General features: G+C 42.6%; 1 protein-coding gene across 6 annotated transcripts in view; it reads right to left on the reverse strand.

Annotated features, from left to right (window-relative positions):
* Nucleotides 1-8,508: 8,508 nt before the first annotated feature.
* ZNF827 (zinc finger protein 827) overlaps nucleotides 8,509-27,713 on the reverse strand; it is a 111,882-nt gene continuing 92,677 nt past the window's right edge. For 3 of the 6 annotated variants that reach the window (XM_074823759.1, XM_074823760.1, XM_074823758.1), the window contains 6 exons: nucleotides 22,308-22,445; nucleotides 20,596-20,767; nucleotides 18,942-19,108; nucleotides 15,767-15,958; nucleotides 15,495-15,672; nucleotides 8,509-12,646 (listed from right to left, as the gene is read on the reverse strand). In XM_074823759.1, coding sequence (XP_074679860.1) covers nucleotides 11,839-12,646; nucleotides 15,495-15,672; nucleotides 15,767-15,958; nucleotides 18,942-19,108; nucleotides 20,596-20,767; nucleotides 22,308-22,445 — 1,655 coding nt within the window. In that variant the 3' untranslated portion in view covers nucleotides 8,509-11,838. Of the gene's footprint in view, nucleotides 12,647-12,726; nucleotides 14,191-15,494; nucleotides 15,673-15,766; nucleotides 15,959-18,941; nucleotides 19,109-20,595; nucleotides 20,768-22,307; nucleotides 22,446-27,713 lie in introns of those variants that run through there. The other 3 variants (XR_012623208.1, XM_074823763.1, XM_074823761.1) reach the window with 3 other exon arrangements.

Here is a 27,713-nt window from a genome sequence, read left to right on the forward strand (position 1 = left end):
CTGGAAGGAGCACCTTTTGTTCAGAAAGACTTGTTTGTTTTCATTTGGCTGCTGACATGGATTGTCTGTAGTTTCTTCCTGAAAAAAAAGAATACCACTGTTAAGTGTTAAAAAAAAAAAAAAAAAAAAGTCACTGCACCGTGGTATTTAGTGTGTTTGCATTATTTTATATTTTTAGTAAAAGAAATCCTGTGTAGTGTAGGGGACGTATGATATAGTGGCAGCACAGACAAAATAAGATGTGCAGTCAGGGGATGAAGATGGATAATTACTTAAATAAGGTGTTCATGTTCTGGCATTATTTGTGCAAGGAAGAGGGTAGGTGTGGTGGGTAGATCATTGGAAGCAGGTGCCCTGAGCAGCTGGTATGGCTGTCTGCTGTTCACCTTTCCAGGATGTGGGTTTGAATTATGCTGTACTGTTTGATCATAAACAGGAAAAAAGAACCATATTTTGAACTTGGAAGTACCTCCAGGTTAACTTCCATGCCTTATACATTAAGAAGAAACAGTTGTTTTGCTTCAGGGCCAGCCCGTGAACTATGGTGGATGTATTCCCCATTTCCCAGTTAGGCTGCATTAATCTGTTTTCTGACAACTCTCATGTCCAAAATAACCTGCAGGGTCTGTCAGGGCACAGCCATATTGAGCTTGCTGGTGAAAAAGTGTTGGTTTTGGGTCCTCCTACAGCTCTTTGATTAAAACCTCAAACTCCTGCCTCGCTGTTCCTGGAGAGTTTTATTGCCAATCATCTCAGGTGTTACCACCTGAGTCTCAGGTCCTCCCTTTAATGACCTGGAGACTGGATGGGGTCTGGCACATGCTTGATTGTCCACTAGTAAGAGGAACCGTGCTTGTTATCAAGAACACCATGGGATATATCAGTATGGACGAATGGATGGTGTGTGGGCAGGCTGCTGTCCTCTCTTGGGCTGGCTCTGCCCAGTGTCTCAGACTGCCTGCTGAAGCTGAAAAGGGTGAGACATTCTTCCCTGTGGTTTCAGAGCATTTAGTGGCTGTCTCTGGCCTGTGCCCATGGGGGGGAGGTTTCTCTGTGTTCTCCCACCTTCCCAGGAGATCTTTCAAAGACCTTTGAATAGGTGGGAGGGGATCTTTCCCTGAAGGTAGCTTTCTTTGTTGGCTGCACTATTTACTGCCAGGAAGGGGAAACAAGGCTACCATCAGAATTCAAGTTGAATGCTTCCTTGGAATGGTGTAAGATTTCAGATTTCACTTGACTGACAATATTAATTGCATTATTGGGTGTTGCAGGTGCTTTTTCCTTTCATGTTAACAGGTAGAAACTCTTCAGAAAGTCCCCTTGCATTACTGGGCCTGTGATGAGAAGATCTGAGGGACTTAGCAGTCTTAATGTAGAAGCAGGATAATTGATTTGAGTTTATGACACTGCAACTTGTTGCAACAAGGGGGCCACTCTCTGCAAGAATAGAGCAAGAGTAGACAAGGTATGTGCACTTCTGTGAGTACTGTTGGGGTGGAAGTTCTCTGGCTTTCAGTGTTTGCACAGTAAATTCAATGTCAACATATGTACAGACAGCAGATCTCAGAGGAGTTAGAGGTAAATAGCCTTTCTCTTTGAGGTTTCTAGAAAGAGCTGCAGAGCTAAGGGATTTCTTTGAGTTTTTGGCCTGTCATGAATTGGCAGATGACTTGGGAGGAGGTAGTCCCTGGTCATTTGGCAGTGCCAAGAGCGAGCTTTGAACCATGCAAGCTTTTGGCAGCTAGGAAACATTCACACTAGAGACTTCAGAGCCCTGGACTCTCTTTGGCTGTCAGTGACAGATTTTTGGTGATCTATTTTATTTTTATTTGGTCATTAAAAGCAAAAATTAGGTGTCTCAGTTCCGCTGTTAGTCTAGCTCAGGAAGCTAAAAAAGTCCCATGGGAAACAAATTTTCTGAACTATACAAAAAACCACCCCACCCATTTAGTTTTGGCTCCCTAAATGTGGAGGATTCTTGAAGTCTTTACCACCAAATAAGAGTCTGGATCTTGACAAGCTATTGATTAGGGGGCAAAAAACTGATGACAACACTGATCTGAATTGTGCTGCCAATGGCAGATATAAAAGTTGAGGAACTGGTTATTACAGTGACAGAATCAAAAATCCTGAAACATCCAGTTTCTAAAGAACGCTCAGGAAAACCTCTCTGTGTAAAGGATTTTGGGAACCGGATCCAAAGGCGGTCGGTCAGAACATGGCCAGTAGCGCTCATTGTGCGGAACCACAAATTCTGCTCCACAGGAAATTCCTGTGTCTTTTAAAACTTGTCTGACAGCAAAACCTTCCACTGGAAGAAACCTCTGAGCAATCCTAATTTCTGGATTTTTAAAAATTCTTCTTCTGAAGCGCTAGTCAGTAGCATTTACCCTGAGAGCAGGATACTGGCTGGAACTGAAGAATGAATGGGCCAATCTAGCAGGGTCAACTCTTTTACCACATATGGAAGTGAACTATGAGCAGAATGAGCTCTTCATGTAAGTGGAGAGGGCCAGAGGAGGGTAGCAGCAACGATCACAAGTACGAAGTGGCCTCTGCTTGTGGTGAGAGCAAACAGAGTGGGTCTGTCCAGCTCAAGGGCCTGCGGCAGGCAGCAATGAAATATCTTAGGAAGGCTAATCAGGGACTATTTTTTCAGTGAGGGGGCAGAATTTAGTGTATCACTGCAGCAAACAAAGTATTTTTTTACATAGTGGGTTTACGTGTAACTTGTGGAACAACGTGGTGCTGGAGACATGAATAGGTTTAAAGAAAAGACCAGGTTCGATGGCAACAGGTCAATCCCTGTATCAGAAGTACTTATGTCTCAGGCAGTCACCTTAGGAATACGTCAGGTGTGATTTACTACAGCAGTGCCAAAGGGACCTTAGTTATTTAAATAGAGCTTAGAAGAAAACATGAGCAGATTCACCCTCTACAACTCCGTGAGAGGAGGTTGCAGAGAGCTGGAGATGAGTCTCTTGACCCAAGGAACAAGCGCCAGGACAAGAGGGAATGGCCTCAAGCTGCGCCAGGGCAGGGTTAGACTGGCTCTTAGGAAGTATTTCTTTCCAGAAGGGGTTGTTGGGCATTGGAATGGGCTGCCCAGGGCAGTGGTGGAGTCCCCATCCCTGGAGGGGTTGAAGAGTTGGGTTGACCCAGCACTGAGGGATCTGGTGGAGTTGGGAATTGTCAGTGTGAGGTTCATGGTTGGACTGGAGGATCTTCAAGGGCTTTTCCAACCCAGATGATTCTGGGATTCTTTTTTTCCTGTTAAATTCCTTGCTACATGAGTTGAGCTGGGAGCGCCGTGGAGCTCAGCACACCAGTGGGTGTGTGTAGGGCTGCTGGTGAGCTGACACCATCCAGCCAAGCGCTGCCAAACCTGTATGTGCTGGTGGGCCCACAGTCATAAAACAGAGCTGCTGCAACCAGCTTAAAGAAGGTACTTGCAGGAGCTTTAGACGGCAGGTACGCACATGTAGATGTGTATAATAACCTTTTGCAGCACACGTGGCATTGTTTTCCTGTTAAAATTGGATGTGAATTAAATTTTATTATGCAATTATTAGCTTTAATAGACTAGCCACAGGAAAGTAACAATGTGTTTATCGCAAAATGCATTTATCCATAAAATGCGATATCCCAATTTTGGAAAGTGATTAAGTGCACCCTTAATTATATTTTCCTGGTTTGAGTGTCTGGAGGACTGCTCTTTCTGGCTCTGTCTATCCTAAAGAAATCTGTCACTTTGAATAAGAATGAAACTTGACCGGTAAAAATGCAACCTTATCACAGTATTGCCATATAACTGGATCTTATTTATCTTTAATTGAAATGTCAACTTAAAAGATACGGTGTGTATTTCTAAATCACATCAACATTATATTTAGATCTTTTCATTAAGTTCTAGGTGTGCAGTCCCATTACAAATAGGTAACTAGCTATAAAAACATGAAGTCTTAATGCTTGCTTACTAAATATTCAGAGTGCAAACAGGCATCGCTCTGATAACACCTGCGAACAGAGCTGTTCTGGTACGTTTTAAAAGTGTCACTGGCATGAGGGATGTATGATGTATACCAATGTATGCATATTATTTCAGAATCACACTGATGGGAGGGAGCATTCCTGCAACTATTTATCTTTACTTACATTCCCATTCCATTTAATTTTCTTTTCTCGATTTCAGGAAAAAAATATCTCCAGCACCACGTTGTTCCACGTTACACGTGTAACTTGTACCCACTATGTAAAAAAGTACTTTGTTTGCTGCAGTGATACACTGTGATTTTATTGCTAAAACAACGACTACTTCTAACTGTTCCAGCTGTAACGGAATGCAGTTGTATGCTGCGTACTGGGAACTCTAGATATCAGGAAAGTGATAATCCCTGCAATACAAGAAATACAAGACAGGTATAGTTTATCATAATTTTTTTTGCTGGTTCTAGTAAGAAATTCTGCATTAATCTACCCACACAGTCTTAGAGAAGTTAGTCTGCAGAGAGCTGGGGATGAGTCTCTTGAACCAAGGAACAAGCACCAGGACAAGAGGGAATGGCCTCAAGTTGCGCCAGGGAAGGTTTAGACTGGATATGAGGAAGTATTTCTTTACAGAAGGGGTTGTTGGATGTTGGAATGGGCTGCCCAGGGCAGGGGGGGAGTCCCCATCCCTGGAGGGGTTGAAGAGTCGGTTTGACCCAGCACTGAGGGATCTGGTAGAATTGGGAACAGTCAGTGTGAGGTTAATTGTTGGACTAGGTGATCTTCAAGGTCTTTTCCAACCTAGATGATTCTGTGTGACTTTTTGCTTTCTCCTCAAGCAACACTTGCTCTCAGTAGCCAGGCAAACCCTGGTGTGTGACGCTATGCAGTGTGAGATGTGTGATGGTGTGGAGGTGCCCGAGGCTGGCCCTGGTGCTGCCGGCAGGGCAGTGCTCTGCTCCAGCACTCAAGCCTGTTTTTTTGGCAAATCAGTCAGCGCTGGACATTGCACGGGTAGTGCTGCTGCTGTGGGCGCTCAGGCAGAGAGGAGCAGCAAGCCTGTTCTGAGCAGGGGCTAGACCGGGCTCGTGTGGTAAAATGCTTAAGGAGGCAGTGGGAGTGAGCCGGGGAAAACATGCTTGTGTTCATTCATGCAGTTATGCATAAATAGGTTCTAAAGTCCTACTCAGCTATGCACGAGCATGTTAGTTACAGCTTTGACACTCCCAACTGGCTTCCTGTTAAATATGTTAAAAAGCAAATTCTTCAGTCTAGTGTGTGAATGAACATTCCAGTCTTAAATAACAGGGAAAGAATCAAGAAAATATTTGATATTTTTTTGATCAGCCAGAAAGCAAAGCCTATTTTTGGTTTTGGTCACATTAGGCTGTGCTGCGAACATTGGCATGGAGGTCCAGGGGCTTAGCAATAGAGAGCATTTTTCTATTCTTTATTTAAACAGGCACCTTCCCAGAAGAGAAACAATCCAAAGTCTGCAGTTCCAGTGAAATGCTGTCTGAGAAGTGCTGCAAAAAAAAGGTATGTATGTGACTGATAGAAAGTAGAGGTTTGAAAAGTAAAGTAGAGCAGAACTACATGCAAACAGCAAAGGATACTACAGGAACTCAAAGTCTTTTTTCATTAGTTATAGCCTAAATTGGAAAAAACTGTTGGTTTTGTGGTTATTTTTTTTTTTTAGAGTTGTGCCATATGTTGCATTTTAATCATGGCTGAGGGGGAGGGAAACTGAACAATTAAAAAAACAAAACAAAGCAAAGCCACCTCCTAGCATGGAATGCCCCCCCTGCCCCCATCTTGAAGTAGGGAACTAGGTTGCAGAGGCTTCATGAGGCTGCAAGGAAAGTGCCAGAGTATCACTTTGTGCTCTTCACTGTACAGTGTTAGTGTTGGGGTTTTTTTGAGGGGGGGGGGGTGTTTTTGGTTGTTTTCAACTTAATGAAACATTTCCAGTTGGTGTGTGTCCCCCCCCCCCACTGCTCAGCTCCAGCTTTAAATTACCTAAATTGTCTTTTTCCTTTTTTTTTTTTCCTTTTCTTTTTTAAAATGGTGGGTACTTTAGAGAGTCATATGTGTAAATATAGCCACTGCCGGGTTGGTCAAAGACAGCTGTTGTGCACATGTGGAAGCGCAGCAGCTGCATTTCTGATGGTATCACCTGGTATCTAGCAACTGGATGGCTTCCTAGCATTATGTTCCCAAGAGGTCCACAACAAGCCCACAAGCCAAGTAAAATTCTGGTCTTTGGTTCAGATGTGACCTGTTAACTCAGCCTAGACTTGCCAAGACACGTGTGACACCTAAGCCATCCCCACGGGCTTGGTGCCAGTACTCCAGCTTGTGAGCGCTCCTGGGGAAACAGGCACCAGGCTGCTCCCTGCAACCTCCCACCAGGATTTTTAGGCCAAGGTTTTGAAAAGCAAAATCCACTTTGGTGGATTTGTTTGGTCAAGATGAATTTTCTTGAAGACACCCACCTTTCAGGGGGCGTTGAACTCAGGGCACTAAACCCACCCCCACCCCTTTTCCAGGCACTCGGGCCTCAGCTGCTCCATGTCCAAGGGTACCTGTCCCTTCTGGAATTTTTAGATGCTTCTCTGGTAATTTCTAAAACTCTGAGGCAAAAGATGGTGCCTCTTCCTTTGAAGACTACTTGAGTGCCTCTGCAATGAGATGGCGACATACCACTTACTGCAGCTCCACAGACACTGTAGTGGTTGGCAGACCTCCGGCTAGGAGTGATTGCGCTGGTGTTTTATTAGCTCTCAGAAAATATATAGCAGGGACAAGGCTCTGCAGGCTCCTGCACAGTCTGCCCGAGCTCTGACCCCTCGGGCAAGAGGCTAGATTGCTTTTACAGCCAGTACTTAACCTTGCTGCTGAGACTTGTCAACAAGGAGGCCAATTAGCAGCAGATATGACGGTGGATGATATAATGCAGATGTCTGTTTGTTAGGAGCATAACTGACATATTTTTAACACAACATGTATTTTAAAACACAGCTCTGCATAAATGATGCCACCCCCTGCAAAAGAATGCCTCTCTCCAGTCAAGTGTTACAGAGAATTTTAGGGGTTTTTTCCAAAGTCTCTCTCTTCAGCCTTGTTCTGCTGGGCTTGTGATGACTAGGGCAGGTGTAGGATTATAAGAAAGAAATAATTCTGCTTGAAAAATGTCCACTTTTTTTTTTTTTTTAACATATATGGCATATTAAAAATATACACAGAGGCAGAATGCAAACAGGCCACTGTTTGCTGTCCTGAGAGGGTCAATACACAAACTAAGATGTTTTCTATCACTGTACATATATATTGGTGTATGTGTCAGAAAGACAGATTAGTGAGAGTTAAGTAATTAAAACTGTGCAGGTCTACCAGCATGTTATAGCCACCTGCTGCAAAGAACAGTGACACTTTATCACCCATCAGCATGTGACACTAATACTCCTATTTGGGTGCACATAGGCTTCTTCTGTCAGATGTATGAGTGTTGGTCAAGCTAGAGAAGCTGTTTGCAAGAGGACTGTTGATGTTTTGGTTGAGATTGGGCCTGAGCTTTTATTTAAAAGTTTACAGTAAGACTCAAGGGCTGGAGCTGCTACAAGACTTGCACTTAACTGCTAGCTGACTGCTTAGGCAGGTGGGATAATCCAGTCCTCTGCTCAGCCCCCTCCTAGAGACACTGCCAAGTAGTGCAGAGCACACTGTGTCAGGGACAGCCGTGTCCCCTTTCCTCTGCCAGCCAAGGTGCTGACTTGCTCTCTGTACCTTCTCTGCTTGTTCTAACTGAAGATGTGAACTTACATCTTAAACCTTTTCCTTGGTTAGTATTTAAATACCCTAACTTCCTTGTTCAGTGGAGCCAGTATCATCTTTGATTCTTGGAAATTTGTCTGCTCTTAGGATTTCCTTTTTAGCCTCCTCTGTGCATTTGAATTATTTAATTAATCTTTGGTGAAAAGAAATAGCTTTTTCTAAAATGCTGCCAAAACACGTACATGATATTTTTACAATAAAACCCCTCAGATTTCCACTACAGTCTTTTAATGCACAATGTAGCTCCTCTTTAAGGAAAGAGTTCTCCTGATTTCATTAGGGCTACTCCCAAGCATGACCAGGATCACCGAACTACTGCTTAAGGATCTGATTTTTGAACTGCAGGACTGAGAAGGGTAGGGCTGGAGAGCTCCATCACCCTCCCAGCTGAGCAGACTCCTCAGAAGAGGCATTATCTCCCTTGCAGAACTGACCTGGCAGGCTGGTACAAGTACAGAGCCCACAGAGAGAAAAGTCCTGTAGCCATCCTAAGAGTATTTGCAGTATTTCTTCACAGTAGTAATAATGAGAGCTTTCCTTTTCAATTTCAACCATTGATAACATCTTACCGTTTTAGTTCGTATCCTCTCGTCTTGTAGGAGAATCCTTTCCCCCTCCCTCCAAATCAAGCCTAAATCTATTTAAGGTGAAAAAAAGAGAGGAAAGAAAACCAAAAAGAAACAAGAATATAGCCAACCTTTTTAATTAGAGTATATTGTACTTCCAAACTGGGTACACTAGAAATTGGCAATGCAACAGAAGATGCAAAGGAATATACCAGTTACTGTCAAAATGACCCTGTACAGCCTTATAATGCAAAAAGCTTTATACAATACAAATTTTTATTAATGTACACAAACCTTGACAGAATGATGTTTCAACATAATACAACAAGTAAAAAAAAAAAGAAAAAAAAGAAAAAAGTGCTGAGAACTTTTAACTGAATTACTGAATGGAAAAACACGCTAGCTTTCGTTAAAGAATGCATAGTGAAAACCAGTATGAAATTACCTTTATGGTGGGGGGGATTTTACCAGAACTGTTGGTCATTAGTCGGTAGGGGGAACCTCTGACGAACATTCCTTTCTTTAGCCTTGAACTGCAAACCGATTATTTTAATATGCATGAGCTCTGATAAATACTGTATTCTTTTTCTTAAAAAAATAAAAACCTCCTAACACACTTTTCCTTACAGAGAATACTTCTATAACTTGCCAGAAAGAATTAATTTATCCTTTCCAAAGTGCTAAACAAATTTCCCAGGTACGTTAACCTTTACTATGTCAGATACTGGTACAGTGGAACATGGTCAAACACGTGGCCTTCGCATGCTGACAGCTTATTCTTGGAAGTTCCAGCCCTATTTAAACTGCCATTTGATTTACATAAAGTGTCCTACTAATATACCTACTTCTTCCTTCTAGACAGATGTACTTTACCTCTCAGTTTGAAAAATAAGCTTTTTGATTTGGAAGTGTTTGCTCTTCTGTGGTGGGGTCAGAGATAGATGCATTGAGTGTATTTTAAAGAACTGGTATCATTTCTGGATGCAGACTGCATATTTCATGCTGTTGTGATACTTGGTTTTTTTGCGCTTTGAGTATTTACTCAAACAGCATTTTCTATTTTGTCTCTACTCCAGGGGCAGGGGGCAGTTAGCAGGGGTTCTGATGGAGTAAAGCGTGGCAAACAGGGCCCTGAGTTAGGTAGGTTGTTTACGAAGGTTTATCCAGGCTTTGGAACAGATGGCTTTTCTTTACTGCTTGGACAGACACAACTGCCACATACTCGCTAGAACAAAGACCGTCTGCTGGAATGTAAACAAAATGGTGGGACTTCTCTGTCTTTTAATTAATAATTCCAAATGATAACCTGCTACTATTTTGGATATTTCCCCCTTGTAAATAGCTTCCAGTATGTTAACAGGAGTGCACAGATTGGGATGTCCTCCCCGAACAGGAAGAGTTTGGTCATGACAGTGGAGAACGTTTGGCCGTCTCAGTGCAAAACAAATGTAGGAATCTTGCAAATAGGTTAAGTGATGCAAGTTTTGCATCAAAAAAGTATTTCTACACAAGCTTCAGTTAAGAACTAATGAAGATTGAGCTATGTTTCTAGTTGTGCATACAGCTACGAGTCCTTGTGGAGCAGAAATGCCTTCCTGAACTGGGGTGTTGCTTTAGTGCTGTAACAAACAAGGGGTTGGCTCCAGCTGGCCTGTCACATGTCCCCATCCCACAACAACCTGCAGAAGAAGTTCCTTCAGGACAGCATGAGGGTAGGTAGACAGCACATTAGATGTAACTCAGGGCACCTCCTACAGTGGCTTGGCCAAGGGACAGAGAGGGGACTCTGACAAAAGCTAGGTCAGACGTTTCTTAACACCTGGTGAGAGACAGCGAGGTCTGAATCCAAGAGACACCATGGGAAAAAATAATCCAGTAAGAAAGCACTCCTGTAAGTCACGTGATAATTCTGACACGTTTTGTATTTCATACTTCCAATTTTAATGCAGAGTATTTTTAATCTTGGTCTTTCTTCCTGGATATTAAGTTGTCTAAGAAACACAAATCAATTAACAGTCAGTTAGCTTCTCTTAAATTAAGATCACTCTTGGCATTTTGAGATTAACAAAGGTTATACAACCAATCTGCATTTGCTTCTTCCTGCAATAAAGTGCTACGTATAACATGTAATTTTAATGACCACAAGTAGGAGCGTTAAATAAGTACAAAGTTAGCTTCCTAGCAGCGTACACTCTATCTGCCACTAACAAAAAGGAATAAAGTATTACTAATAACATGGAGGGTATCGATAGGACTGTAGAATTTGCACGTACAATTGAAATACTGAGGGTATAAAAGAGAACTGTATGGTTCAAACAGCATCTTTTTATAGCTTTATATTTCAAAGAAGTTACTGGTACCTTTTCAAATAAACAGTCTTCTTACCTTCAGCCCACAGATTTTTTTTTTTTTTTTTTTTTTTTTGCAAGTGAGAAACAAACTAGTGCAAGACTAAAGCACTGTGCAAAACTGCCTTTTTTTTTTAGTCTGAGTATTTATACCCAGAATTTAGCCATACCCTTTTTTTAAATCCCCTGTTGGATTTTTTTCCACCATAGAATTCTAGTTATACAAGTTGTTCCTGCAAACTAAAAGGTAACCACTGCATAATACAGTATATATATATATATATATAATATTTATATGCCCTTTTAAAACAAAAGATGTCTGCTATGGCCCAGACGCAGGTGTTGGTTACACCTGGGTTAACAGTTAAGAGTTGGGCCTGCTGTGTGGGTGTGTAGACTGCACACACTGCATATGCATATGTGTGTGTGTACATACACACGCTTCTCATTGTCATACTCTCATCCTGCAGTGCTGAAAGCAACTTTTTCCTCATCAGTTCTACCCCAAATCCTCAAACCTTGACAACTGAGTACAAGGCGTCAAACAAGTAAAGGAAGCTGCAAACAGCACTGAAATAATGCACCAATCCACCCTGAACCGAGCGTTACTCCTTCCACAGCCCTACAGTTCAGGGGAGATGGAGGGAAGGGAAGGAGCAAGTGTGTGAAGAGGGGAAAAGAAGAATAATTAAATAAGCCAATACAAGGGATGTGCAAAAGCAACGTCATGGCACGCTACAGGCAGACTCTCTTTCACGCACCCCCACGCACACAAAGCCCAAAAAATAAAATGCATCAATATGTAATCTTACAAGTGCTGATTGCCGTTAAGGACACTCTTTTTCAGCTTAACAAGACAAAATAGTTTCTTAGATAAGAGTACTGGAAACATGCCTCTGAAGGTAGAAGTATGCAGTAGGTCACCTCTTGAAGATTTAATAAAGCAGCTTTCATGTCAATGCAATAAGTATACACACGGAGCCATTTTCTAAACCTTACTAATGATATAGTACAAGTGTTCGTTACCTCTTCGGTCTACGTTTTGCAGCAATGTATACCTGCTGGGTTTGCTGGGGTATTTTTGGTACAGAACGTAACTGCCCTCAGACAGTTTCTGCCCTTTCTGTTAGTCCAAGGTAGGCAAGGAAGGAGTGTTTAGGTGAAGAGGCACCTCCTGGTGCAGTCTGAGGTCTGGGTGGATGGAATGTGAGATCATAGTGGTTTTTGGGGAAAAACATTGTTAAAGGAATAAGGTGAGCAAACTCTGAGTTCCAGTATTTATCAAAGCACAGGGAAGTGCCGTTGATGGCCAAAGCTTTCACTGCCAAGTTTGGCTCTGCTCCGCTGCCCTGCGCAGCTGACAGAGCCACTGTTTGCAGAGCCTGGGAGGCGGACATAACGGAGAGGGGTGACAGGAGGTTTCTGGAGCTGTTCACTGGTAGGAGTGGACTGGCTTCCTTGGAGGCTGAATACTGGCCCTTCTTCTCCTCTTCAGAGCAGTCCCCATTCTGGTGCTTCTTCACATGGCGGCTGAAGACAAAAGGGTGGGTAGTCTTGAACAGGCACTCGTCGCAGCTGAAAGTCTGGCGTGGAGCATGCTTCAGTTTCTTGTGCAAGTTGAGATTGTCTTTGCGTTTGCAGCTGTAGCTGCACTGGTCACAGTGAAAAGGGCGCTCACCGGTGTGGACACGCACGTGTTCGATCAGCTTGTTGGCGGTCTTGGACAGGTAGCCACACTGGTCGCACTTGTAATGGTTGCCAAGGCGGTGCTCTCGGATGTGCATCTCCAGCTCCAGCTGATTTGCTTTCACTGTCTGGCAGATCCGACACTTGTACTCCATCTTGTAGTGAGTCTTCAGGTGGCACTCCATCGCCGCGGGGCGGTTGGTGGAGTAGATGCAGAATGGGCACCTGGCAACACAGCAAGGAAAGGCAGGGACACAGAAAAGAGAAGTCACTCAGCTTGAAGACCTGCATTCCTGGTTTAACCCTGTCACTCAACCCCTCTCTGATCTACTAAAGCAGAGAAAAAGGCACTTAGTTCTCCCTGTGAAGTCTCTTTTGAACACTTGGTTTACCTTGACACATCTCTACTTCGAGGAGGTTTGCCCGTTTAATGGCAGTAGAGCTCACGCATTCCTAGGAAAACACTGATTCACTCTGAAGGAGCATCCCTTTAATCTTCTGGCTTACCTTGATGGGGAAGATTCTGCAAAGCAGGCCGGGTAGTGCAGAGTGGGTGACTGATTCACAGGTACTTTGTGTAATGACATTCCTAGTGATTGCACGAAGTCACTCTGGCCATTTTTTCCATTAAGAAGTGGTTTAAAGTGAGTGTTTACAGATGAGTATGAAAGCAGCTGTTTAAGTAAAGATGGAATAAACTTGTAATACCACATGTACACCAAAAGCTTAGGACATTCCTTCTACGTGACCTTGAACAATAAGCTTGCTGGGTAGCCTGCTAGGAGCAGCTGAAAGCCGGTCTGTTAGGATGACTTGTAGGGATTCCCAGTTCTGGGAGACGAGCTAGCCATGCTCAAAGGGGGCGTGTGGTTGGCAGCGTTTGCCTACAGCCGCCTCTGCCATGGCAGGAATTGTTCCTTTGTGGGAACAGGATGTGGGCTCCGCTTACTCACAGCGGCCAGCGTCCGGAGCGGGGGGGGATGTGGCAAAGGGCCTCACCCCTGGTTCCTGGACCAGGAAGGTCCAAGAAGGCTGGAGGAGGGAATCTTGAAAGCTTGGAAGGAAGCCTGAGCTGAACAAGCCTGGACGCCAACAAACCCAAAACACACCTGCCGCTTTTGCTTTATGTAGCTGACAGGAAGCTGGTGAGGACAGCTACCTGCCAGGGATCTCTGCCGTATTAAACAAAGCATGCTCCCTTCCAGACCTAACTGGTGAGCTAAAAGAGCAGGTCTAGATAAAAAGATACAACTAAGGCACCTGGCTACTGCCTTACAGATGTCTCCAGTTGCTGCTGATCTGCCTTCACTGTTTAGCAGGTCTGCCAATTGTGTTCTAGCATTTCAGATAGCTTCTAAGCAGAGATCCTCTCTGTCCGTGTGTGTTTTCCCTTGCTACAACTGGTTGCACATTCAGGTTTAACATTAATCTACCTGCTAATCAAGAGACTTTTGAGCACAGGAGGATACAGGAGGACAAACAGAGAGTAAAACATCCGGATGGTTTTCCTGATGCACATCAAGTACTCCGATCCAGAGAGGGAGCCTGGTGTTGAGGCTGCTAATGTGATTAGCTCTGTTGCAACAGAGGACTCAGCTGTCTGTGCACACATACCTCTCCTGGGCTGCAAGCTCTCTGGATTAGAATCTCAGATTTTGACCTGGAGCCGGAGGAATCATGGTTTGTTTTTTTTTTTGCCTCTTCCCCCACAGCAAACAGGAGACAGAAAAATACAATTTACTTAGATCTCTTCAGGCTCTTCTGGATGCCTTTAAAAAAAAAAAAAAAATCAGAGCTTTTTCTTAGGTGCAGCTTTCAAGGTACCTAATTATTACTTGAGCTGGGCAGAAGGAACTTATGTAGACTGAGAAGCCTGTTCTGTCAGGAAGGCCTGAGTCATAGGTCATGGTTTTTCCTTGGTAAATAGAACAGATTCTGTGCAGCTTAAACCCAAAGCGCATTAGACAACTGGTCTGTATGTCCAAGACAGACATCCAGTCGTCTGGCACACTACTTGTTTCTCAGTCTGGTCGTCTTCCCAGACTCAGTCATCACATCTCATGGAACTACTGAGCTGGAGACCAGACGCGGCCTGGCAAACAGAACCAATTTTCAAAAGCTGCAGTGCAAACTGATAGAGCTCCTCGTGGTAACACGAAACGTGATGTGCTCGTCACCTGACAGTTACAGGGCACTGAAAACATTAGTTTGCTTAGCAAGAGCAACAGAAGCAGGGAGCCCTGTGCTGAACCCCAGCTGGGCTCGCAGTGGTTCCAGCCTCTTTTCCTGCAGCAGCTGGAACAAACAGAGACCAGGGATGTGCATCTTGGGTAGCGTCACACTGCCTGCCCGCAGAGCGCAAGCCCAGCAGTCACTCCTTCCCTCACGGGTCCGACTTTGACATAAGGGCACACTCATTCCCTAGAAACTCTGCTCTGCACCAAGAGACCTCAAAGGACACCACCTTAGCCAAAGCCAAAGGGCTTTTTTTTTTTAAAGCGTGTGTTACTTGTCCCATGTGAATTTATAAGACAGTGATCATTCTGGGGCATGCAAACCAAAGCAGAAAGCATCAAAGTTATTAGTTCTTGGAGAGGTCTGACTTTGCATTAGAGTCTACAAAGGTTATAACTTCGTACCTAGTTTCAGAGACTGTACAGGGTTTAGTTTCTTTGAGCCAGGTGCAGGATAGAGCCTGTGCTGCGTGCTCGCTTTTGCTCTGATGCCTTGAAAAAACCCCCTCGTTGTTTGCCAACACCTCTGTGTCGTGCTGCCTTATTCTCTGTAAGAGCCATCACATACTGTCTCCTATTTGACTTGAAAGGGGAAAGGACCATAGTTGGTTACAGCTCTAAGACCAGCGGACACTACACCTGCTACTCGGTTACCGATCTGCTATCACGATTCAAGCCTACACTAAAGGGCTGGGATTGGGTCATCGAAATAACAGGAAGCCCCAAATCCGGATTACCAGACATTTAACTACCCCCTTCTAATTGCCTTCCTTTTGTCCTATCCTCACAGTATTAGAGGTGCTTAACACAGTAAAAGTTTGTGTACTTGCTTTCCTTACTTGAGCCCACCGGTGGGGACAGTGTGGCATTTCTTGTGCTCCAGTAATTGTTCAGGTGTCTTCATGAACTTGTGGCACACATCACACTCGAACATCCGTGTGATCAGGTGGATTTGCAGATGGCGCTCAAACATGTTTTTTGTTTTGCAGACGAAGTTACAAAAAACACATTCAAAGCCTGAAAGAAAAAATAGGAAAATGTATTCCTTACCTCGTGGCCAGATCGACTGCACAGAAAGTGACAGTGTGTATGTGTTTAACGGTGTTTTTACCTTTCTCTGACTTCTCTTCAGCGTTCACTGAGGTGTGACTACCAGGCACTACAGAAATGACTAGCAGGTTGTTTGAACCCTTGCTTTTTGGGGTTATATCTGCATCTTCTTTGCTGTTGGCAGAGTCGCTCAGCGCTGACAGCGAAGATGAAGATGGACTGTTAGATTCACTGGGTGTCTTCCTCTCTTCAGCTGAAAAACAGGAATAAAGAGCAATAACTAGTACAGCACATTAGACAGAATCTCTATGAACCTGCTTTAAATTTTAGGAGAAATATTTAAAGTTAATTTAAACATGCTTATAAACAAGTCTGAAATGAATTGATCTGTTAAGAAATCAGTCACACCTCCCTCCTTTTTATTAGCGTTTACAACAATACATCTCTCAGTTTATCCTAGAATTGAGTCTCTGTAATGGTAGTGGGAAGGAAGCATGCAACTCAGCCTCATTACCAGGCTAAAAAAATCCCAAGAAAACACTTTGATTAGCTCAGAGTTCAAAAAACAATAAAGAACTTGTCACTTAGAAAGGAAACAGAGCTTCTGTAGGTTTGTGATGCTGAAACCAAAAGTGCCTACTGGTCCAAGCTAAACTTCTCCCACCTTTCCATTTATATGGGTCCAACGGGTAAATGTGGGAGGAAGGAGAATAATCTCACTCATTGCACTGAGGAGCATTCTCAGTAATGATTGTAAGAGATAACAGCATGGTCTCAAGGTTTATCTGGTTTTAATAGGACCTCTTATTGAAAATAATTAATTAAAAAAACCCTCGTTATTTAACTGGATCTAAAGCTGAGTTTCCTTATGTATGCAATAAATGTATGAAGTTCAAATCCCAAACCCTATCACAGACTAGAAATGACAAGAGTGAGAGTTCTCATATGAGAACCGCCATGAGGTAACGAGGCAAGGATGGGCACATTATTACCTCCCACCTACATATGGGTGTAATCAGAGCTGTGTTAAAAAGAGACTTTACTAAAACTTCATATTCTCTCTGTGATAAAGTCCCCTGATCAAGGCCTCTGCGAACACCAGTACCTACGCGCCTAGCTTTAAACAGATGAGCGGCACCTTTAAGTCTAAGATAAAAATGTAGGAATGCACTAATGAAATCTGATGACCCAAGCTGTCAATAGGGAGGATGACTGGGATATCGTACAGAAAGACTCACTGACCTTGGGGACCACAGTAATAGAAATGGAATGAAATTTAATAGTACAGAGTACAAGGTTATGACCTGAAGGGCCAGGAACAAGAATTTTTGCCACAATGAGGAGTGCTTAAGTTGGGAACAGTCAAGGAAAACAAAAGAAGAATTTGAGCAGAACATGGGATGAATATAAGCACTCGGTGCGGGGGAGCCTTCAAGGAAGGTAAATATGATCACAGAATGTTATTGTGTGAGCTGTTCCCAGTAGCTGCTGCTGTTTTACACTGCCACCACTACTTATTTCATTTTCACCATGTACAGCTGTGATTGTGTACGTTGAGAGCAGGGGTTCTAACATGAACATATGCAGCGAGGGATTGGTACAGTGAGAAAAATGTGTATCATATAAGAAAAGGCTCGATGTACATTTAGAGGGGAGAGGGTTGCTCTCCATAAATATACCAAGGGAATAAATACTGTGGAAGGAGGGAAGGAAGGTGGAGGGAATAAGAGGTGGACTGCTGTTTCAGATAAAGGACAGTTCTGGCACAAGAACAACGTATGTGTATTCTGATTATCAATAAGACACACGCTGGAAATTTTAAAAAGGTCCCTAATCTTTAACGGAGGAAAATCTGCAGCTGCCTGTCTGTAGAAATAGTTGCTTTAAAACAATTACACGTGTTTGAAGACACAAGCCAACATCCTTACAAACAGGCCTTTTTATGACTTGGTAACATCACAGGATAAGGGACTGGAGTCAAGTGACCCAGAAAATTCATTCTATTTTTTACTCTCTGTATTTGCCATATGTGTAAGCATTTGGCTGAATCACCAGCTGAATGGCTCAGTTTGACAGGGTGAAGGAAGAACAAGGGGGTTTTTGTCTTTCTTTAAAAGACAAGCGCAGCTCCAACCTTTTAGCCATGATAGGAAGATACAGTAGAGCGCGGCTCAGTTTTGAGCTCCGAGGCAAGCTTTTCACATGGCTATGGGTGGGGTTACTCATTTGCCTTGACTTCCTATGTAAGAAGTGGAGTTAGATGCAAACGCCTCAGATAGCAGGGAGTAGCGCTGTGAGCTACGCTGGCATAAAATCCCGTGAGAGTTTTCCAGGAGTCTGTATTTCTGTAGTTACATTTAACTTCTGTATCTGTGAGCACAAACAACTGCATTCTTCTCTCCCTTCTCCTTCTCCACCCCTCCCTGTTTTCCCAATCTTATTCCTGGTAGGACAGGAAAAGCAATTTAGCAATAGAAAAACTGTGCTGGATGTAATTCAGGTTCAGTGTTGTCAACACAACTGTTGGTAGTTTGTGGCAGCAAAATGCTTCTGCCTGGTGTTATAAGAGAAATTAATTAAAAGGATTGTAATTTTCTTCTCCTTAAATTATGCCAGACTTCATTAGTTGGACTAAGCATATGGAGCTTGTTTGAAAACTGCTACTGCTCTTATCTTTGCTATTAAGTGAACAGAACCGGGGAGAGAACACATGACTTGTTCTGTTATTTAATATAAAGTTACATTTATGGTATTGCTGAATCACAGTGTCAACTAAACATCAGCGTGAAATTCCAAACTGATAGACTGTGGAGGCAAACGCACCGAAGAGCGAAGCTCAACGTATTATGTGTTTCAAACTTACAGCCGGGTGTGCACAATTAGCACTCAAAGTCACCTTATCATCGCTGAAGTCAAAGCAGGATTTTGATGAAATAGTAAACCAGTCAGAAAAACAAATGAAGTATGCTGACTTCAACAGGGGGAGGGGATTTGGGGGATAAGGGGAATAGGAAGGAGGAGGGCTAAGTAGTCCTTCATTTATTTCGCTAAGCTTGAAAATTGATCTGCACTACAGATTATTTGCCTGGCTGGAGTCCAATTCACTTCAGCTTTGAGATCAGGCCTTAATTAGCAAGCATTTCAGTGAAAGTAGAGTGCTAATGGGAAGTGTGAAGGTTGCACCTAAAAAGCAAGGAAGAGAGAGATCACTGCAGCTGGGAGAGCGGGATCATCACCTGTGTGCTTGCTGTTGACATGAGCCTTCATATCTGCCTCCTCCATAGTGACAAAATCGCACGCTGTGCAGCAAATGGAGAACATCCACTGCTCTTTATCCACATGGAGGGACATATGACTGACAAACTGGACATTCATCTCCGTCTCAAACCCACACACATGACAGCTGCAGGCAGAAGGGAATTCAAGAGTAAGAAACATTAAAAAACAAACCATAAACAGAAGCATATTGCCTTTCCCTGAATTTGCAAGAAAAAAAACCTCACTGCACAGATTTCGTCTCTTCCTCACTGTTGAATGTCCACTGCAAAATTCTTTTGTCTGCTGAACTGCCTTTCAACTGATGGCCATGCCAATGTGATTAAGGGCAGGCACAATGCAACAATCCTGTACATGCTATAATGACGCTAAATAATCATAAAGTTAATTAAAAACTACAGATTCCAGATGCTGCGCATCACCTAGCTGATTCCTTTGGGCAATAAGAGGCATTGCAGCTTTGCCAAGATGTTTAGTACAGCTGATACACTGACAAACGGAGAGCTTGCTGCACACTCCAGGAGTTATTTTCAAGCCCTGGAATGGTTCCCATGCCAAACTGGGATCTTGTGCAAAACTGCCTGGCAGTTTCAGTGTAAGCAAGTAAAAATGGGTTCAAACATTTCTTATGCTTGACTGGAAAACAGCAGCCATCAGCTATGCAAATAATTAGCAGGGACACAGATTTCACGGCCAGTGCATAAACAGAGTGATATTGAGAGGCAATGGAAAGGACCCTTTAATTTAACTTTCTTTGCAGAGTCCTCCTCTTGCTTTGATTAGGCCATTAACATTTAAAACAAGCCCCAAACATTTTAAAAGGTGTATACTCTAGGGAACTATTTTGCTTTCCCAGGGGGATGAACTAGATAATCTAATCCAGCAGGTCTCAATTTATTTCTTACTTCTATGATTTTGTAATTAAATCTGCTCTTGGCACTTTGACTAAAAGTAAGAGTGATTTGGTAATCTGCTTGGCCACTAGAGTGCACATCACAGTTTGCAGAGCGCACCACAGCACATACAACAAGGAGAATGTCCAAATATCCATTTTATCTGGGCAATTCCTTTTAACTTTTCAGGCAAATTCTCCTGAAGGTTTTCTTTCTTTCATCATGTTGGTCACCGAATGTAGACACCTCTAGAAAATGGAGGAAATGTGTATTCCCATACAATTCTTATTAGGCTTTACTGTTTGATTTCATAGATTTGGCTGAAAACAATGGAGCTGTTAGAGGCAACTGGAAGCACAGTGCTTTAGATCTCTTGTGAATCTGCGTACACCGTGGGATGCTTCCAAACACAAAACTTACACGAACACTGCAAAAAAAGTTCAGGAGGCTTCCAAGAGCCCATCTGCCTCACAAAGCCGTTTAAAAAAAACAACACTACACCAAACCCCGGAGTCTTTCCCAATGGCTAGCCAAGTCAAACAGCATGAGGCAGCCAGCTGGGTTCTGCTGCTTAGCCTGAGTCAGATATGGGCAAGACAAATAATTTCATCGCAGTTCCACCCTGCAGCACCAGAAGGGTGGCCCTGTAATACGCCCTTAGCAGGCAGATAAGACATTCAGAGTGCAGCGCCTGGTGCACAGCCCTTGCCTGGGTCCTCACCTGTAGTAATAAGGGTGCTTCTTTCCATCGCTGCCTTCAGAAGTGACAGCGCTGACAATGTCCTCAGTGTCTGTACTCACCAGCTTCACAGAATGGACGGTCAGGTGCTGGTTCAGATTAGCACGGCACTTAGCAGCATAGGGGCACAAGTGGCATTTGTATTTTCTCTCTTCTGAAAAAGAAACAGAAAACCTTAAATGTATACTTCATTTTCAAGCAAGCTATTTTTAAAGCTGGCAATAACCAAGTATGCATTCCTTTGGGTTTCTCCAAGCAGCTTTCAGAATGAGGTACTTCGGAAGCTCGACATTTTGGAAACTTATAGGAGTTCACAGCAATTACTCAGAAAAAACCTAATTTGGAGGTAGTTTAGGGCTAGTTTTTTTAACTTGCTCTACCATTTGTAGCCAGATAATACAAATCTTTATAAACTGGAAAACTGGGGCAACTGCTGCTCTGAGAGCTGCAGCAGAGCCAGTAGAGAAACAGGTCAGTAATCTACAACTACTTCCTTTACCTAGCATCTTTTATTTGATTTTGGGGTCCAGTTATTCTTGAGGTTGCCCATGTGATCACTTGCAGAGAGTTGATGGTTGATGATTTTGTATTAAAATCTGAGGGTGGGGAGGAAAGGGAACGCTGTATCATTAGACCAGTTCCAAACAAACGAATGAAAAACACTCACTCAAAGAACAGTTGAAGAAATTAAACAAATTCATCATGAGTCTCTGATGCTTCACAACTTAAACAATTTGAAATAAAAATGATTTTACTTTAAATTAAACGTGTCTAAATCCTGGCAGCACATTTTTTGTACGTGCCAGCTTTTATTTTGCAAAGACTTGATTAAAAAAACCAAACATTACATCAGCTTTTACAACCTTTCCCTCTGAGGAGCTGCTGCTCTAGGTTTGAAATATAACGCTACAAGTGTTAGGGGCAAGGCATTCAATAGAGCAGCTTCGGACTAAGAAAACCCCACAACTCCATGGAACAGAGCACGTGAACCTTTTCCGCTTGGCTCTACTAGACGGTATAACATACACTGGCATTACACCAACATCTTTTTCAGCACTGCATCAGAAATTTGTGTTTTTAAGTCTTATTTTGTACAGTGCACTTCAGCAGGCTGACAAGGTGCATCTTCCATATCAAAACTCTGTTAGTCTCAGTGATTGGAAGCTGATCACTTTAAGGATGTTGGAATGGGGTAGAACAGCCCCTGGTCCTCCCAGAAGAACTAGATGATGAGAGCAAAGATGAATGACAGGTATTAAATCTTTCCAGTTTCACCAGATCTGAAACACCAAGGCCAAATCTTTTGTTGTTCAGTGACATTTAAAAAGCTCATCAGGTTAATGTAAGAAAGGCTGGACTTTCTCTTCAGAACTCCATTAACAGGCTTGGTTAACTAGTTGGTATCTACAGCCTGGTCTACTAGAACCTGGGCAAACTTGAGTTTACACATTTTGTAAAGACATGTAAAGTAGGCTGTAAAGAAATAAAATGTTAGTTAACTCCCTGAACCCCACTCTGATATTCGATCCTGTTTCTGCGCTTGGCTCTGGTCTAAGTGCAGGGAGCTGAGGATGGCTCACACACTCTTCCGTTTACCTTCTTCCCCCTCCACTTAAACAAACCCTGATGAACACACAGATTTCCTCAGCACTGTAACAACCAACCAACCAACCAACCACAAAGCATCGGCTTACCTGTGTGCAGCGAGAGATGCCGGGACAGAGTCTGCTGTCGACCAAACACTTTTCCACACACGTCACAGGGAAAGAGCTGGTCATTAAATTTCCAAGATGGCAATCCATTTCCCACCTCCAGCCCCAGCTTTTCTGTTTCTATGCCAAAAACCACATAAACAGAGAGTCATATTTTAAGAACTCTGAAGACTTAAAGATTTCATTCAGTAGAGTCGTGTAGGTGTCGTATAAAATGCAACAACTCGGCTGCATGCTGTGTGATCTGGCACATGAGTTCATGTAAAAAGGAAACTCCCAATGATGGAAAGGGAATTAATCTTTCATACAAAACCTCTCATATGTACTCTAAAGCAGAACACTTAGTCAAAATGTTCCAGACATAGTCAAAGACTTAAACCAGATTATGTAAAGAGAGAAAGTCAAGAGTAAGCAAGACGAAGCATTAACCTCTAGTTCTGTTTTTGTGGAGAGACCACTCCTTTGGCTTTTTCACTCACCCACCTTTGCCTGGTGCATGAAGAATGTCTGGTCTGAGGTGGTGGTCTGTTTTACACTGGATTATTATTCATTGCTGAAGGAAGATTTCCAAACCTTTTCTCTTCTACTGATGCAGAAATTTTTGCTACATGAGCAGACTTACATTGAAGGAGAACAGAAGATGGCTCAGACAAACGTTAAACCAAGAGGACACAACATGCCAATGAGGGGGTGGCATCCGGAGTAAGCTCTACCCAGCACCTGCTGTCCTCAGGCATCAAGACCCCCAGCAGCTTAGAGGGCCATCAACTGAAAAACTGAGACCCAGAGCATGCCTTTATCTTTGAAGAAGTGTTTTTAATTGTTTCAGGAACAGAGAGAGTCTGCCATACAAAAAAAGAAACTCCACAGAGCACAAAACACAGACAGGAAGGCACTGTGTAAGAAAGTAGAGAGAAAAGGACTGGGAATGAGGAAAAGAAATAAAGGTACACAGTGTTCAAGAAGTTAAAAGCATGGCCAGTTTTGATCTGGACAGAAGGGAGCAGAGAGCCGATGGAGGCTGGGGATAGCAATGATACTACTTAGCTCAATAAGAGAAACAGTATCAGTGAGCCTTGTGTAAAGAAATACTCTCTGCAAGGGTCCTGTTGTCTGAGGAGATGGAACTGCTGATGTAAGGGGCGCACAAAACTGCAAGGGTACTCAGCAGCTTTCCAAATACAGTGGCCAGTGGTGAGGGGGCTTGGTTTAAGGCTTACGTCTGGTAAAAGACCTTATATTTCCACTGGAACGGAAGATGCAACACTCAGAGCACCTTTCTCTAAACCGACGCTGCCTGTGGGATTGCTGCCCAGAAGTAGCTCCACCAGGGCATGTATGCATACTGTGATGGAGGAAAACCATTTGACTGGGATTTTCAGGTAAACAGAGACAGAGCAGCTGAGGACAGGAGTACAGAAACATCTTATTGAGTGTGAATTACTATTGTAGAGGACAGCACAATCTTCATCCGATGAAGCACTGAGGAATAAGCACCCCCCTTGTACAGGCGAAGCCCTCACGGACAGAGTCACCTACCACTGCAAATCTGACTGCTGTGTCTGAAAGAGTCTCTCCTCCACAGATAGGTATCCAGACAGCTCCACTGTGGTTTAGGCAAAGAGCTGTCAAATACTGTAGTTAATTTAAACAATAATAAAAGCAATGCCTCGTTTGGGGCAGAGATTCCACACAGCAATCTCAGCAAGTTTAGGGATGGTCATATTTGCCAGCCCCTCTTCAGCTGCTTGTTACTTTCTCTTGTGACTCTGTAATATGTACAATATTCAGCACACCAGAGGAATGATGGAGCACCTCTGAGTGCTACCACCCAACAACACATTTTTCTTAAAAGAATTTCTAGTTAGAGAACAAGTTCTGCCTATTCAAAATAGTCATTCTGTGAAACTAAAAAGGAATACACCCCCCCATCCCCTAAGGGCTGTAAATGACCCATAACCTCCAAGAACTGCAATAAAGAAATGCTCTTTTTGTTACTATCCCTGAGTTCAAAACAATGGAAAAATCTGACTCTGTATTAATGCTACAGATATTTTAGCAGAGCTTTTTGAGTACATAATCAAAAGAGGAATATGGTAATAATTATAAGAGAAGGTCACAAGGGTGTAGGTTGCTTCAATATGGTCACAACAAAAATGAATTAATTGGGACATATACCAAACAAGCAGGCTCAATTAAGTAAACAAGTCTCTTAACAATTCACTTCAGCATTAGTCATCACCCCTCTTTTATCTCTTAAGAAGAAGAAATAGAATATCCTCTTCCCTATGTGGTCATATAGCTATCAGTTCTGGGAAGCTCATGGGAAGATAGAAAAATATCAGCTTTCTGATTATCTGGTGAAAGCTAGTCCCTTGCAAAAGCAGCTGCATAATTCTCCATTGATGCAAAAGAGGATACCGTAGGTATTTTGAAAAGTACTTCTATTTACTTTAAAGATTTATTCCTGGAGTCCGAACTACAGTGCTTCTTTCTTCTCTTTTGAATGAATCTTCTCTCTGTAGCAAAGTGCTTTTTCTATTCAACAAACTTTTCAGCTTGTTCATCGCAAACCAGAGTTGGTCTCTGTTGCAACAGGACCCTCAGCACTTCGTGGAAGATTTCTTAGCTCCAAGGGAGACCCCCTACTTCCACCCACCTTACCCCCTGGGCAGCTTTGTCTGCAGCCTGGAAACTGGAGCTCTGTGTCCACACAGTGGTCCAGAAATCTTCCCAGAACATACCCAGCAACTGACCTCACAAGTGACCTGAAGAATCAGGTGAGTCAACACCCACATTCAAACCTGGGGCTCTGTCTCTAATTAATGCCAGGGAACGGTGTTTTCTGCAAAGTGAGTACGAGTCAAATGACTCTGAGACCGTAACATTGGTTTGTACACAGTGTCCTCTGTGTATCCCAAAGCACTCTACCGAGACAGGCAGCATCGCTACCGATCAAGAATACCTTACACAGTGGCCAGGAAGAAGATGGACTGAGATCAACTAATGTTAAATAATAAATCACCACTGTGAGAGATGTCCCACAGAAAGCCATCTTTCACCATGACATCCCTACACTAAAATGAAGGGGAAAAAAAAAAAAAGAACAAAAAGGACTTGATACATGATTTCTGCTTTAAACGAATACTCCACAGCAAATTCCAAAACTTCTATGTTAGAAAACCATACATGACAAAATAATATTGAAATTATTACGGAAGTAATAGACTGCATTTCTGTATGGGTTTTGGAGTTTAAAACAAAAAATGCATAGTCAAATGGAAGGCCTCCAAGTTCTTCAGTACATCATGAAAAAGTAACAGAAGTATTACAACTCAGTATATTGCAGGCTAGTAATAAAACTATTTTGAAATAATTTTGCATAGAAGTCTTAAGAGCTAAGATTTTATGTAAAGGTAAAACTTAAATCTCAATGAAGTTTAGTGAAATACATCTTTATGGACGCCTTTCCTGCCCTACTGCGTCTCCTGGTATATTTCCCTACTAACCCCAAGTCAACTTCGTAACAAGTAGCTGTGTAAAGCTGATCATAGAAGATAGGGTTAGAAACTACTAGGACTGTCACCATCTGTATTTTCCCTGAGGTGAGGATAAGCTGGACATCAACTGCAGAAATACTGTTCTGTCCCTGCTCTTGCTCCTCCAGATAGATTAACTTCTGGCAAAAAAAGCCCAGCAGCTTGAGAGAGTTACTATTTATCCCTTTCCTAAACTGATGAGCATAATTCTGAACATGTATGTATTTTCAGTTTTCACAATTAGTGATTAATGTTTTTTCTCTTATCCTCAAACTGGTAATATCAATGTGGAGAGTGCATTAACCACCCCCTCTGAAAAGCCTTTAGCCTGACTTTTGTCAAGAAATGTTGAGAAAGTATACCATATCTGGTTGAGGCTGTAACTGAAGAAGAGAACAAAGTGTGACCTGAATACACAAGTAACTCTCCAGAGTCACCAAAGCAGCCCCGTGACTGCTAGTAGCTGTCACGCACAAAAAGTTCCCTAGGGACTGGCTTTGGACTCTAATAGGTGGTACTTTGATTACTTATTTTCTTTTACTTAGCTTACGGATTTTTCGATTACTGCTTCACAGTGTTTTAGACTACATTATGTTTTCATCTGTAGTTCAATGCCATGCCTACTTTCATATCTTTGTACTAATAACAGAAAGAATGAAACCATTATTTAACTGAAAAAGACAATGTTAAGAAAACAAAAAGTATGCTGAAGTGTCATCCAAAGAAGACAAATTCATATTTATAACCTTTGCTGGTTTAGTGTCTGCTCTCACATCCTATAACTCACTTAAACAGGTGCTTCTCTGTTTCATCTTCACACCTCCATAGACCTCAGAAGCAACAAAATCCACAAGGGCAGATCCTTATGGTCACATGGAATCCTACAGATATAAATTACATAGATTGTCCTTTGCAATAAGTATTCCTTAAAGGGGTGGAAGTGAGAGGTGCTGATGAGTCTTAACAAGGAAGGTCAAAATTTATTATCTCTCCATTCTTCTGGAAGTGTATGTCATATTTATACTTTGGGTTATTCAGACAGTTTGACACCACACAGATGGTCAAAGGAAATCAGGTAAGTAATTTTGAAAATGAAATGAACAGAAATCCTATGAAGGAAGAAAATAGACAGTGGTGGTTAGACTATTTTTAACCAATCTCTGAAGAAAACAAGTTACGTGTCTAGAGGATCTGGTGACAGAATAGCCACTCAGGGTGAGGCTGAGCGCTAAGAGGAAGAGATGGCCAAACTCAGAACAGGAGGTGAATTGGGAAAAGGTAGATGATAGCTGATACAGAAAAAGCGGAAAGGAAGTGTGCAGTACCTCCCTCTTCATACTCCAGGGGATAAAACTTGATGTGAAGAGTACGAGATGCAGAATGAAGCTCCCATGGGAGAATGCATCTAAAAAAATTCCACCAAACCAGAAAATGAATAAACTGACTGAGAAATAGTGCTGGACAAGGTAACCTGGTTTCTATGAGCTCATGGCAAGAGGATGAACACTACCAGTAGTGCAGATGTCCCACAGCAAGGCACCTCATTTTGCTCTGAAAGGACATTAAACAGTCATCAGGTAACTTTTCGTTACTACCAGCCTGTCCTTTGCAATCTTTCGAATACAACACATTTACCCAAAAGGTAAATATACTGTATGCAGCTCTATATGAATGTCTCAAAAGCTTGTTCCATTTGTAAGGTTATTTCTATTTCGTTACGTCTAAAAGATAAAAAAGTTCAAGTAGTGATTTTTTCAGAAACAAGGTATTCAGGTCAGGCAATCATGCAAACACTGCCTTAAAAACATTTACTTGGTCACAGAAATTTTCTTTCCTTCTGTCTGCATTC

Source organism: Strix aluco, chromosome 4 (assembly GCF_031877795.1).
Source record: "Strix aluco isolate bStrAlu1 chromosome 4, bStrAlu1.hap1, whole genome shotgun sequence".
NCBI classification, from domain to species: Eukaryota; Metazoa; Chordata; class Aves; order Strigiformes; family Strigidae; genus Strix; species Strix aluco.